Source organism: Sceloporus occidentalis, unplaced genomic scaffold (assembly GCF_023333645.1).
Source record: "Sceloporus occidentalis isolate IW3139 unplaced genomic scaffold, rSceOcc1.0.p SCAF_4, whole genome shotgun sequence".
In the NCBI taxonomy this organism is placed as follows: domain Eukaryota; kingdom Metazoa; phylum Chordata; class Lepidosauria; order Squamata; family Phrynosomatidae; genus Sceloporus; species Sceloporus occidentalis.
Window position 1 is genome coordinate 110,895,918 of NW_028316984.1, and position 15,036 is coordinate 110,910,953.

General features: G+C 39.7%; 1 protein-coding gene across 1 annotated transcript in view; it reads left to right on the forward strand.

Moving 5' to 3' along the window:
• Positions 1-15,036, forward strand: part of CSTF3 (cleavage stimulation factor subunit 3) — a 79,192-nt gene that overhangs the window by 59,095 nt on the left and 5,061 nt on the right. Inside the window, exons 5-16 of the mRNA XM_089521254.1 lie at positions 2,210-2,307; positions 5,244-5,310; positions 5,461-5,495; positions 5,602-5,728; positions 6,844-6,921; positions 7,121-7,283; positions 8,532-8,641; positions 9,039-9,155; positions 9,327-9,401; positions 11,215-11,358; positions 11,439-11,541; positions 13,368-13,437. Coding sequence (XP_089377380.1) covers positions 2,210-2,307; positions 5,244-5,310; positions 5,461-5,495; positions 5,602-5,728; positions 6,844-6,921; positions 7,121-7,283; positions 8,532-8,641; positions 9,039-9,155; positions 9,327-9,401; positions 11,215-11,358; positions 11,439-11,541; positions 13,368-13,437 — 1,187 coding nt within the window. The remainder of the gene's footprint in view (positions 1-2,209; positions 2,308-5,243; positions 5,311-5,460; positions 5,496-5,601; positions 5,729-6,843; positions 6,922-7,120; positions 7,284-8,531; positions 8,642-9,038; positions 9,156-9,326; positions 9,402-11,214; positions 11,359-11,438; positions 11,542-13,367; positions 13,438-15,036) is intronic.

The window sequence follows — 15,036 nt, forward strand, 5'->3', positions numbered from 1 at the left end:
TTGAACCCATCTAAAACCACACAGTTAACTGCCTGTTGAAAACTCAGAAGGGATGGAGCCAGCCTGACTTGTTCCACAGTTAGGCTGCTGCTACAGGGAGAGCTGCACCCATCAACCTAGATTTTCTGGGTGATGGAATGTGCAACAAGTTTCTCTTAAAATCTCAAATTTCTGGCACATTCACATGGGAGGATATGGTCTTTCTGATATACTGGTGCTAAGCTATTTTGGGATTTGTTGGCCAAAGCCAGCCCCTCAAATTTAGCTGAGAAACTGATTAGAAGCCAGTACAATTCTTGAAGGAACAGTGATCTATGATCTCTAAAACAGATAAGTGTGATAGTCACATTTTGCACTAGTTAAAGATTCCAAATACTTTTCAAGGACAGCCTCATATACACCCCAGTATAGTTCAGGTTGAGTCTCCCTATGGATTTGGGGATTTATTTATTTTGGATTTTGGAACATTTGCATATGCATAATGAGGTATCTTTGAAATGGGACCCAAGTCTTAACATAAAATTCATGTACACCTTAGACACACAGCCTGAAAATAATTGTATACATAAGAATTTAAATATTTTTTGCATGAAACAATTTGTGTACATGGAACCATCAGAAAGCAAAGGTGTCACTGTCTCAGCCAGCCATGAAAAAAGTTTTGAATTTTGGAGGATTTTGAATTTTTGAATTCCAGATAAGGGAGACTCAACCTGTAACTGGATACCCTGAAAAACCCACAAAACTATGTAACCGAATCATTTTAAGACTGTAGCACTATGGTCAGATTGAGACCTAATGGAGTGACCCCTTGTGAGTATTTCAGTAATAGATGAGGTACATCAGGATTGCCTCTTCAGCAGCACATATAAGAAGGTGTCACTTGTGAGTACTAAGGCCCCTATGTGTGGATTGTCTGTGTGACTTTTAATTAACATTAGTCATTGAACTGAAGAGCTCCAAATGCAGTCCCAATACCATGCCCACCCACTATAAACTAATGACTAAATTAATATGTGAAGAGAGAACTCATTGTGGGCTTTTACACTTACAGAGTACAGACAGAGATCTGAATAATGGCAGCAGAGAGTGGAACAGCTGAGTACATCATTTATTGACTAGAATTGCTCAGCAGTTACTTCTCACATACTTCTTGGAAAGAAAATGATTAAATTGAATCTTACTGCATCCCAGTTCCTGAAGCGCTAACATGGAGAGACTATTAAATACAGTATTTATTTGAGATTACATGTCACCCTATAACCATGTTCTTGGGGGCAGTTTACAATAAAGACAAAAATGAAATGCATACAATGAAACAAATTTAGGCCAGGTAAAATCAATGTACATATACATTCTAAACTGGGTGAAACCAATGTAAGACAGGAACAGATTAAAAGGTCCAGAAAAAACAATTAAAATGGTCTTTGCTTGGGGCTGGAGTGGTATCTAGGTAGGGGAAGGGCTTTCCAGTGATTGGTATGAATTGTTTTGTCCATTGGCCTGGAATTCAGTTGGATGAACTATAAGTTTTCAGTAAATAAATATTTGGGGTGCAGCTACTGAGAAGGTCCTTTTTACAGTAGTTAACCTTTATACCTCTCCAGGCAAGGGCACCTAGAGAATATCCTCTGAAGAAGTTCTGAACTGACTGAAGTGTTTCTGGCTGCATCTGCACAGCAGACATAATGGCAGTTTGATGCCACTTTAACTGCCATGGTGGAATGCAGTGGAATTCTGGGATTTGTAGTTTTGTGAGCTGTTTAGCCTTCCCTGTCAGAGAATCCCAGAATTCCATAGCATTGAGCCATGGCAGTTAAAGTGGTGTCAGACTGCATTATTTCTGCAGTGCAGATGCAGCCTCCGCCATTTCTACAGGCACTTGTTTGAATCATTACAGGTGCTTAAATAGGTGCCTGGGATATGTACTCTGAAAAAAATCATACCTATACTTTAAGATGTGAAAAATGCAACCTGGGTAATACTAGGAGTCACATTACTGGATAAAGCAGAAGACATCCAAGTTGCAAGGCTTCTGTCCTGGACAGAACATCTTTACATGTATGAATATTTGGGTTGTGACTCATGAAATGATCCCTGTATCTCATTAAATGAAGATAGAGGAATGATTATTGTTTGGATCTCTTAAGAGTTTCCTGAAGTCTGTTTATGGACTCCTCTTTCTTTTCTCTCCCACTAATGAAAACAGTTGTTTCAGAGGTGCCTTATGAAAGTTTTACACATTGACCTATGGAAATGCTACCTTTCATATGTGCGAGAAACCAAAGGAAAGCTACCTAGTTATAAGTAAGTAATTATTTGTTCTTCAGTTTTTCTAGTCTCTAGGGAAAAGACAGAATTAGGTAACTTCTATCAGGCCCATTCCTCTCATATAGTCTAGTGAAATTATGTGCTTCAAGTTGCACCAGAAGAAGTTGGACAGAAGAGAGTAGGCTCTGAAATGTATAGCAAGATCCTGTGTAGACCTGCCTCCTTCTCTTCCTCTTTATCCTTTTCTAGACCAACACCCCTTTCACATTCCTTTGTGATACCATCACAGAATCATAAAACCATCTGTTTGGTGTTAATAAAATTCAACAGTCTTGGAAAAGCAGCAGGAGAACTGCCTCTCTGTGGTCACTTCACCCATAATGCTTTATTTTGAGGAACCAAGAGCAAGGAATTCAGCATTCTGACACTGGTTGTGGGCTGGAACACCAACGGCATGTGCCGTTGGGAGGATACAACTGTGGTAGGTGCAGCAGCACAGCTACCAAGTGGAGTACCTGATGTTCTCTGCCTGTCTGGCTAATTATGGCTTGTGTCAGGACTGCCTATGACACAATATGACTTAGTGGCTTGTGTGCTGTAAACATCAACATATTTACCTACTAGCAGGGGCAGAACAATTAGCGCTCTGCTTCAGGCAGAAAAAGGTCTTGAGGTGATTGATGTTCATTCACTTGTAGGGGCCTTTTCCTTTGTGAACATTTGCCTCTTGATTTCTTCAAGCTGTTGATTATAATACATATTTGGTGAAGGAAGTGGGTAAATGGCACTTTCAAAACAATCGTAATAAATAATAATAAAATAATAAAAAAATTATTTATATCCCGCCTCTCTGTCAATGACAAGCGAGACAGCTTACAAGTTAAAACTTACATACAATCCCAAATGCCCTATCCCATCCTCCCTTTAAATCATCAATTAAACCTTAACAATTTAAATCCTACATTAAAACAATATCAAACAACATCAGCAATCAGGCAATAAACTGTAGCGAATTCAGAGACATAAGAGGGTTCAAATTGGTGTCTGGGTTTTCTATTCAGGAAAGGCCTGCCAAAAGAGATCTGTCTTAACAGCTTTTTTAAAGCTGTCTAGGCTGGTCATGTGATGGATCTCTTCTGGCAGGCCATTCCATAATCTGGGAGTGGTTGACGAGAAGGTCCTCTGGGTGGTTGCGGTTAGCCTAGTTTTTATAGGTTGCAATAGATTCCTTCCAGAGAACTTAATTGTGCGGGGTGGATTGTACGGAAGGAGGCAGTCCTGCAGATAGGTTGGACCAAGCCATTTAGGGCTTTAAAGGTAATAACCAACACCTTGTACTGCAATGGAAACTAATAGGCCAGTGGAGCGATCTCAGATAGATGTTATCCGATTGCTTCTGGTTTTATCAGTAATCAGCCTGGCTGCCATGTTCTGGACTAATTGAAGTTGCAATCATCGCAAAGTACTAGAAGAATTAATTCCTGTTTGTGGATTTGCTAGTCCAGTGAAGGTGCAATCCCCAAAAGCTATTTGTGAGGCTTCTTCTGCTTCCATATTTCATAGTGCAGAGAAATCAGATTTGAGGGAGGCGATGAGAAGAATAGCTTGACCTCCTTGCATGGTCGTGGAACTCATAGATGCCCTGGAAAACACTGCCTTTTTACAGGCTGGTAATCTAGCTTCTCTCTCTTTAGAAACATATAGCACACATCTAAACTACGTTTTAAAGTTCTTGACAATTAGAAAAGCAACTTGATATTGTAGTAAAAGTGACTTGCAGAAAACGTAGTGCCACTATTTTTCCTTTCATTCATTTAAAAATATATATTTGACTTCATCCCATGCTCAGCAATAACAGTAGAAGTTGTGACAATGCAATCACACAAATAACAACCAGTTATGTAAAATCCTGTGTCATTAGCATGAACTTTGAATAAGGCCACCATAGTCTTTTGAGATCTGGCAGGCTTGGTTTTATTGGAGGATGAGAGGGATGGTCTTAGATGGTTAATTTTAATTTTGTATGTTTTAAATTTTATATTTGTAATTTTTATATTTTTACCATTTTAATTGTACAATTTTAACTGTTGTGTTTTATGTATGTTAGCCACCTTGGGTCTCACTTTGGAAGAAAGGTGGGATAAATATAAATAAATAAATAGTGCCATAATATGAATAAACATGTTTTTAATTTCTAAATATTAACACAAACATACAGTTTTTCTGAACAGCTCAAGCCACATATCTTCTAAAACCCTGCATTTAAAATGAAATGTAGCATTTCCTGGGAGTAGTTAGTATGATTCAATGTACTTCAAATGAAGTCAAAGCCTTCTGACAGTTTACAGACTCTTGTGGTTTCAAAGCATATTCATACAGAAAGCTTTAAAGCTGTCTGTTGCATCTGGCCCACACTGCGTATGCTGCACAGTGCACACTTGAAGTAATGATATGGGACTTGCTCAAACACTGAAGGCATCTCAAATCCCCATCTCAGCCCAGAATCCTAGCACCACATTCAACACACTTCTTGCAAGAAGTCAGCAGTACTGAGGAAGCCCTGAGAGCCAGCATGGCTAGAGGTCCATGCTGATGATCGATCTTCAGAAGACATCCTCCATTTCTGATGAGGCAGCTGCAGCTGAGGACAAAAAAAGAACTGGCAGGTTTTGCCATGAGCCCCTTATATAGGGCTAGCAGAGGTGTGTGGGGCTACCTCCAAAACACTTTAGAACACACTGAAAGAGGCACTGCACAGGTGCAGGATAAACCATTTGTGTGAGTCACAGATACCACAAAGAAGCACCAATCTTGGCCATGATCATCAGCACCAAAATATGAGGTTTACTTTTAAAAATATTAATGTCTTCACTAGCATATTACTAGTTTGCTGTTTAGAAGAGTTACTATTAAAATTTAATAGTACCGTAAGTTAACATGTGGTTTTAATAGCACATGTATGTTTTCTTTAGAGAAAAAATGGCCCAAGCATATGACTTTGCTCTGGATAAAATCGGCATGGAAATAATGTCTTACCAGGTATGTTTCCCCAAAATTCATATAGATGTTTATGGTGCTTATGTACTTGTTTTTTAAACTTGTGCTCTGCTTTTCTGTGAGAAAAGAGCACGCAAGGCCTTGCTGACAAACTAAACTTTTATTTTTCTCATTCTGTATATTTTTATATAGATCTGGGTAGATTACATCAATTTTTTGAAAGGCGTGTAAGTACACTTTGTTTTTTCTCTCTGTTATTTAATGCAGTGTTGGTATGTATATAGGTTGCAGTTTGTAATTGCTGACATGTTACTGTCTCACCTCACTATTTAGTGAAGCAGTAGGATCCTATGCAGAAAACCAGAGGATAACTGCCGTTCGTAGGGTTTATCAGCGGGGCTGCGTGAACCCAATGATTAATATTGAGCAACTCTGGCGAGATTATAACAAGTATGAAGAGGTAACTAAAAGGATGCATGGCATTCCAGCTTGATTTAGGTGACAGATTGTTGTGTGATACAACTCTTTTCCTGCATTTGTAATAGTGAGGCCTCTCTTCTGTGACCTGGTGAATACATTTTCTGCAAGCCTGCTTTTCTCCTACAATTGAAAACAAAATTGCTTGGAATTTGGGGGGGCGGGGAGGGGGGGAGAAAAGGATCAAGACAAGAGAACAAATTTTCCTATAAGCATTGAGGGGATTGAGCAATTAGAAATATTCCTTTCAAAATTATTTTCATACAACTTTTCTTTGCACTATTTCTAGGTACATTCCCATTGCCCTTTTTATTTTTTGTTTGATAATTACATTTATATGCTGCCTTTCCTCTAATGAGATCAAGACAGCTTACATGGTTGTCCTCCCCACTTTATCTCGGGAAAGACAGACTGTAGGGGAGTGGCTGGCCCCAAATCACCCAGGGGCTTGCATGGCTCAGTAGAAACAAGAACCTGGAAGCTCCAAGTTCTAGTCCAGTACTCAAATGATTACTCCAATACTTGCTGGCCAGCCTGCCATTCTTCATTTGATGATATTCCTTGCATAGTGAGAAAAGCTGTCTCCCATTGGAGGAGCAAAGAGATTCCTTACACTGGCTGGAAGCTTAGGGTCTGATTGAATCCTTCCCTGCCACTGTGTGTCAGAACAGAGGATGGACTGCTAGTAAAACAGCTCCTCTCCCTCTATGCAGGGCAGTAATCCAAATGATGGGTGCTTTCCCACTCTGGACAGGAAGAGATAGACTTTGAGGAAATTGCAGTATGGTAAACTGCAAGAAAAGCCATACTTAATTTAACTGGTGTCCAGTTCTATTTTTGTCTCTACAGAAAAATGAGGTAGTTTTTACTTTGCCTTAATCTGCTGTTCACCTCTAAAGTGAGGCTTTGGGGCACAAAGGTGATTAGAGAGCTTTTATTCCTAAATGAGACATTATTAAATAAAAGAAGTCTCTTGTATTTGGAGAGAAGGAGGGAATAACAGTCCTGTGCATATTTACTCATATGTAAGTCTCACTGAGTTCATTACTCCCAAGTACATAGGATTTCAGAGCTTAAATGTTTATTTTCTTTTCCCAGGGAATCAATATCCATTTAGCTAAGAAAATGATTGAAGATCGCAGTAGAGATTATATGAATGCAAGACGTGTGGCAAAGGTGCAAACTCTAATTTGTTTTTCTTAACTGTTTCTTCTAATTAAATGCAGCATTAATATTTAACTGGCAACAAATGATTAATGAAGTGGAGTTGTTAAAAGTGTACTATAAAATATTGCTTAAAATCCCATTAAAGTGAATGCTTCATCCTGCATACAATTCCTGTTTTTAGCTGTGGTTTTTTTTTTCCCCTCTTAAGGAATACGAGACTGTGATGAAAGGTCTAGATCGCAATGCTCCCTCTGTCCCACCACAAAACACCCCTCAAGAGGCTCAGCAGGTAGACATGTGGAAGAAATATATACAATGGGAAAAGAGCAATCCTCTACGTACTGAAGACCAAACCCTGATAACAAAAAGAGGTAATGGCATATTTCTGCAGTGGACTTCAGGAATAATGTTAAAAAGATAAAAGGCCCTGTGCAGACTGGCCTTAAAGGCTGGGTTGGGGGAGAAGTCAGGACATACCATCCATATGACACACGCCTCGGCTCCGCCCCAGGGCAGCATGATGCCACACAGCATGTGATGATACAGCGCTCCTCTGTCATTGGGTCTGCATGACGCAACACAAAAAAAGTGTCATAAAGCCACGGAGCCGCAGCTATTGCGCCCTTTCCAGGGTGCTAAAAGGAACAGCTTTTTGAGGCTCCTTTTCACGCCCTGGAAAGGCCAGATCAGGGCCGCAGTGTGCTGTTGCCGTGGCCTCGATCTGGTTGTAAAAGGGGAGGCTGGAGGCATAACTCCATAATTGGCAATTAGGTGCTGTGGGTGTCTTCTTCTGATATCTACTCACTGTGCAGATCTAGAGGAATGGCCTGCGTGTTTAGGTCTCCTTCATTGCAATAGGTTTAATTCCACTTCGTTTTTTTCTCAGGAATGAAATATAATAGTGTAACACTTACTCTTTTTATCAACCAATGGCAGCATTGAAAGAAACTTTCTCCAACTTAATACTTTTCTTAAACATAATAAGCAAGGGCAGAACAAGGGTTTGTTCTTTTCCTCTTGCCTGTGTAGTCTTAGAAATACACTGATATTCCTCATTTTTCATAATATGTAATCTGCAAGGAGACTCTAGTAATGCCCCTTGCAGTAGTAATGTTAGGATTGCTCAGGCTGCAAAGACAGTTCAAAACCCAGAGCAGAGTAAGAAGAATGCCAAAAAAATGCAAGTAGAATTAAAGTTTACTCTGGGAACAGAATGCAGTATTGCGCTGCATTGACCACCAAATGTTTCAAGAACAGAATTCGATTAATGGTTCTGGAACCACTAGTAAATTTTAATGCTTTTTTAAAATGTAGTACTCCAGGTTGTTCTTGATGTTCTGTTTTATTTTATACAGTAAGATGCTTTGAGTCCCATTCAGGGGAAAAATTGAATAAAAAACAAATAAATTTATAATTAAATTGTGGGATGGCCACTACTAGATTTCCCCCTTTTGCAGATGTGCTCAACAAAGCTGAGAACTGAGGGGAATCATGCATATATTTTATAAGCTGAACCTTGAAGAGGCTAAATATGTAGTTAAATGTCAGAATCATTGATTAAAACAAGTATTTTCTCAGTGCCACCTGCTAGATATATTTATTATATCATTGTCTTCTAGTAATGTTTGCATATGAGCAGTGTCTGCTGGTGCTGGGCCATCATCCTGATATCTGGTATGAAGCTGCACAATATCTTGAGCAATCCAGCAAGCTACTAGCTGAGAAAGGGGTAAGAGAAGGGGTGAAATGAAAACATATTTATTATATACATTGGTATTTAATAGTAAAATTGTTACTGGGATTTCATACAAAAATATGTCATTCAGGGATTTTTTTAAAGTATGTGGTATTTTAAATACAAAAGAAAATTTCTAAGGAAATAAAAGCTGGTATGTGCGGAGATGTCATGCTTTTTCAACAGTAGAGAAGGGTCTCCGGTGTAGGATGCTCTCCCTCTGCTGTTGAAAGTACCAATATTCAGTTCTAATAAGATCCTGATGGAAGTCTTCCAGCTGTTTGGTTGTTAACACGTGCACTTCAGTTTGTTTCAGAATACTCTTTTATATCTGTTTTCCCCTCACTAGCCTTTACCCATACCTTCTCATTAGTTTTTTCTCTGGTTCCAGGACATGAATAATGCTAAACTGTTCAGTGATGAAGCTGCAAATATTTATGAAAGAGCCATCAGCACTTTACTAAAAAAGAACATGCTTCTTTATTTTGCATATGCCGATTATGAGGAGGTGAGTCCTTAGATTTACTGTTCATTCAAACAACTTTTTAAAACTTTTTTGTTATCTGTAAATATTCTTGGCTGCAGATCCTAATTTTCACATAATCAGATGAGCAGTACTGGTACCATTTTGAGCATAAGCTTGAGAAAACTGGTTTTAATTTTTTTCCTATTTGTGCAGAGCCGAATGAAATATGAGAAGGTGCACAGCATATATAACCGGCTCCTGGCTATTGAAGATATTGATCCCACTTTGGTATGTTTAGTTTTCAGCATTTCACTCATTGATTAAATAATAAAATGTAGAGTTTTCTGCATTGATTCTCTCTTGACAGTTCTCCAGCAGAAAATATATAGGTAGGTATCTCAAAGGTACATTATAAATTATGGTTACCTTTATTTTTTACTTATAATTTTCATTCCAAATGTTAAGTTTATCATGCTATACTTCTGTTTGCACATTATCCATGGTATTTTGCTTCACAGAAGAACCTTTTTGCCACATGTGTGATATATGAAATCATAGGTGAAAAATAGGTAACAGGTTTTAGCTTTCTTGTTTAATGAAGAACAAAAAAAGTGGAACTATTGATGACAATAATATCTGTGCATTATTACCAGTACACATGTACAATGGCCATGCCATTGCTGGTGGGTAGTGGTGGGTGGAATGAGAGAAACATCTACCCATGGGGATAGACAGAGGCAAAGGACATTAGCTGAGGTCTTAGCAGATGAAGTTGTCAGTCTGGACCTGACTATGGGGACTCCAGGCCTCTCTACTCTCCAATGACAGTGGAATGGCCACGAGGCTAGAATCATAGAATCATGATGTTGGAAGAGACCACAAGGGCCATCCAGTCCAACCCCCTGCCGTGCAGGAACGTGCAATTGAAGCACCTGCAACAGGTGGCCATCCAGCCTCTGTTTAAAAACCTCAAAAGAAGGGGACTTTGCCACACTCCAAGGGAGTGTGTTCCACTGTCAAACGGTTCTTACTGTCAGGACGTTCCTCCTAATGTTGAAGTGGAATCTCTTTTCATACAGCGTCCTAGTCTGCTCCATCCTCAATATGACATTCTGTCAGATATATAAACAGGGCTATCACATCACCAACCAGTTGTACCGCAGCATTAGGACAAGTCCGACAAGGATGTGCTTTAGTTATTGCAGAGGGTGGAATACTACCAAGCTCTGCAATAGCCAAAAAAAAAAAAAAGACATACAGGTGTAAGATGGACTTCCACCTGGAGGTGTCACTAACAGGCTGCTAGCCAGTGAATACCATGGGATTTGGGTAGTGAAGAGTATTCTAAAAGGGAAGAGGACTTGGACAACCCCATCTGACAGAGGCGATACGCACATACAACAAGCTCTGGCTGGAAGCCTCGCTGTTTAAACGACACAGATGCATGTTTTGTTTAAACAGCATACCTCCAAAGTGATTCAAAGCAGCTTTACTTTGCCCTGTCTGTTCAGGTCTCTATGTGCCTAATAGATGCTATATGCCTATCACTTTCCCCCACCCCAGTTGTTAGGGCTGCTCATATGTATTCTCAGAAAATCAGCAGTACTAACAGTCAGCTATTTGGGAGTGGGAGGGAGGCTGGATTTAGTCTGCCTCTCATCCAAACAGCTAATTGCCATAGTTCATCATCCATCAGGGTTATGTATGTGCAGCCCAAAGTGTGATATGTATTGCTGGGCAGAGGCTGCAGAAACACAGGAGGAAATGAATTGCCTTTAATTTACTTGTTCTGTGCTCAGCTGCTTGAGAAACACATTTTCTAGAGGTTTCTATAAGTGAATGTTTTATAATAATCTTTGCTGTGTCGTTTGGTTTTCACAACAACTCAAAGGGCAAAGTAAGCTGTGCGATAAATTCAGAGAGCTGAAGTAGTGTGTTACTGGAGAGTATTTAACAGCTAGAATGCATGGAAGCTTTGCTATTCCTTTGACTGTGAGCACATTTGGAAAAGGAGGGAGATTTAGATATGAAATGACACTGTATTTTTCTGAATGGTTTCTGAATATTTAGCTACAGCTCAAAGATGGTCCTATTTCTTCAGGTATACATTCAGTACATGAAGTTCGCAAGGCGAGCAGAAGGCATAAAATCAGGCAGAATGATATTTAAGAAGGCACGAGAGGATGTCCGGACACGCCACCATGTCTATGTTACAGCTGCTCTGATGGAGTATTATTGCAGTAAGGTAAGAAGTGAAACATTTGCTTCAGCTCCTTAAAGATGGTTTCTTCCCCATCCCCCATTAACATGTTTTTTAATTTGCAGGACAAGTCGGTAGCCTTTAAGATCTTTGAGCTGGGGCTAAAGAAATATGGTGACATTCCAGAATATGTCTTGGCATATATTGATTATCTTTCTCATCTAAATGGTAAGCTCTAGGAAAAGAGAATTCATGACTTTTGAGTTTGGAGTGGATTCAATTTCTTGAAAATTCTAGGCATTTTTTGCATTTTTAAAGGAGCAATTGATTTGGAGTTATCCATAAAAAGGCAGATTTCAATTGGTACTGATAACCATATACAGGTGAGCGCAATATACGCGGCTTTCGGCATACACTGAAAACCGCACAGGAAAAAGCCGCGCTGGAAAAGCCATTCTTAATGGGGCTCCAGCATATGCAGGATTTTCCTTATGCAGGGGGGTCCGGAATGGATTCCCTGCATAAGGGAAAGGCCTTCTGTATGCATCCTGCCTTGTTACCTCTTCAATAGACCAACTAGATTTTACTAAACAGTATTTCCGAAAAAGTTTGTTTCAGCAGGTCTTGTGCCAGTAGTGCTGGGGGGGGCGGAGGAGTGACTTAAATATGTAGATGAATGTAGGTATTGATCCTTCCTGCAGTGCACAGTTACATGTAAAGAAATGGTATAATGTGATTGCTGACAGGATTAGTAGGGTTTATTCATTGAAAAACTGGATTCATTCATTCATCTGTTTCTCAGTTCCTTCTTTGATAATACCAGGACTATACTAATGACCTAACTGTTCAGTGTAAGAAAGCTGGCATATACAGAGTTAAAGCAGTGGTCCATTTAGTTTAGTGTTATTTTACACTGATTGGCAGCAGGTCTTAAAGATTTCAGATAGTGCTTTTTCAGTCCTATGTGGAGATGGCAGTCTTGTTCTAAGGATTATTGGGGCAGGGATCTGGTTGTATCCAGAGATAGGCAGTCCTCTTCTCCCCTCCCCCCCCATCCCCGCCACCAGGTCCTGAGGCTATCTTTCAACCTTCCACACCACTACAATCCACAGGTAATTTGCAAAGTTACTCTGTAATGGAGTGTGATAGAGCTCGGAGGATTGCCACATGACAAGCCTCTGCCAGTGAACATTTTGATACTTTCATACAAGGCAGTATATCTGTTAAATCATTTTATAAAAGTTGGATTACTGTATATATTCATGTGTAAGTCTAGAAATTTAGGTCAGAAAATTGACCCAAAAAACCTGAGTCAACATATCCACAGGTCAATGTACGTAGTGTATCTTAACTCTTATTTAAAAGAAGGAACCATCCCCTAGTGAAAAGCAAGTGTTAATATCAATATTTCAAACATAATAAAAATAATATCTGAGGAAAATAAAAATTCATAATTGTTCTATAGATTGAGTCTAACCTGAATGAGGATTTTAAAAGGATAGTCAATTCACCAAAGCAGAGTTAGAAACTAAAAATGTGGATGGGGGCAATTTCCCTACAAACTGGATTACATCATGGGGTCTGACCATGTCATTTATGTCATTTGGTCTCTGAGGATGACGTTGAATCTCTGGCCAAACGTTTTTGCTCCTCTCCTTTCTTTGTTTCTCTGTCCTCCCTGTGTCTAAAGACAAAGGTCAAATAAGAAGTAACCGCTTCCAGTTTCATATTTAAATGCTGCTATTGGCAATTTTTAAATGAAATTTCTAATTCTTATTTTAGCTCTTGAATTATTATAATTTAGTATGGATTGAGACATGTATGTGTACTTCCAAAGCCTCCCTTAGTATGTTGGGACAAGCCTTCAGATAAAATGGGATAAACAAGCTCAAGTGTATTATTTTATCCACAGAAAATTATAGCTTGTATGCAGGATTTTTCACCTTTCAGTTAAATCAAAATTATTTAGAAATAATGTTTTATTTTAACCTGTAATTTTCATTAAAATGTTTGAAGCTTATTTTCATCTTCCATTTTTAACATTTTTTAAACAGAGGATAATAATACAAGAGTCTTGTTTGAACGTGTATTAACCTCGGGCAGTCTCCCACCTGAGAAATCTGGGTAAGTATAGCCAAAGGTCCTTTGCAAATTCTCATTTTTGCTATGTCGGTAGTTCTTTGTATAACATAGATAACATCACAGATTAAAGGGATTGTTTAGAGAGAGCACTTTCATTGTCGTCTTAAATCAGGAGCCAGCTGTTGTAAAAGGGCTATAAACTAGATTTTCTATGGTATTCATGCTTTACGTGCCTAAATGTGCTTTGATGACACTGCTCACTTCTCCACTGTGAGAATAAATAGCATATGCACTCAGTGGTTAGTGAGTACATTGGCTCTACTTTAGATCTAGAGTCTTAGGTCGAAACTACACAGCAAAAATAGTCAAGTTTGAAAACACTTCAACTGCCCTGGCTCAATGCTAGGGAATTCTGGGAACTGTAGTTTTGTAAGATATTTTGCCATCTCTGTCAGAGAACTCTGGTGCCACAATAAACTACAATTTCCAGGATTCCCTAGCATTGAGCCAGGGCAGTTAAAGCTGTCTCAAACTGGATTATTTCTACAGTGTGTTTTATACCTTCATTGCTTTTATCCTTATGTAGACACGTACCTTCCTCCCTACTGTTGTTTCCAAGGGGTCAGTGACTTCCACAACCTTCAATTGAGTTCTGTGCTGGCCTGAAGCCTGTTCTAGGAGTGGATGAACTATGGATTTAAATAAATTTTGGCTAGAAATGTATGGAACTGTTAATAATGTTTTTTTTGCCAATGTTGGTGAGAAATTGTCTTGAGTAACCACAGCTTGCAAATACAATATAGTGTCTCTCTCTATTCTGCTTTGAAGGCCCCTCTCTATCCTGCCTGTTTCACCAGAGAGCATTCTTTGCTAGGGCAGGAAGTGACTGGCCTCTGCGACCTTTTGCCATAATCATCAGGGCCTTCTGGATCAAAGCATCTGGCAGCAAGAAACAGCTGAGGGAAGCAAATGGTGATTGATCTATGAGTCTGCTGGGGCTTCTGGTTGAAGGACAGAGATGTGATTTGCCACAATTGGCAATCCCTATAGTTCTCTCCTATGTCTCCTGGAGTAGTTTCATGCCTGCATAGAATTGGCACTGAGAAGCAAGGCACTGGAAACAGTAGAGGAATTTCTTAGGCACAGCAAGCAGCTGACAAACATTTCCATGGATTGGGTCTTTGAAGCCTGCCAATCAATGTGGATGATTGCACTGCTTTTGGCATTGTATGTCAAGTGTGAGAGAAGTATGCTTCCACAATCCTTGTATTTTGGGGCCAGAACAGATTGGCCTGTAAAGTTTAGACCCTGCACATCTCTAATACGTCCAGATGCTGCCCTGGTCAACCAGACATAGGCGGCTTCAAGACGCTCCAGGGGTGTGGCATTTGCACCCCACCAGAGCAGATTGAAATCACCCTGGAGTTGTGGCCAGGCAGCTTTTTACCAGCCCGAATAGGAGCTGATCTTTTCTACTTCTATTTGGGCCGGCTCCAGGGTGGATTGGGGCCACAGCATATGGTTGCTGTCACAGCAGGCCGAGCAGCAGTGGCCCAGTCCCAATCCACCCTTTTGTGGCGGTCTGTTCCACCACTAAGTCTGTTTTAATTTTTGAATGCTTTGCATTTATTCTGCTTTTCT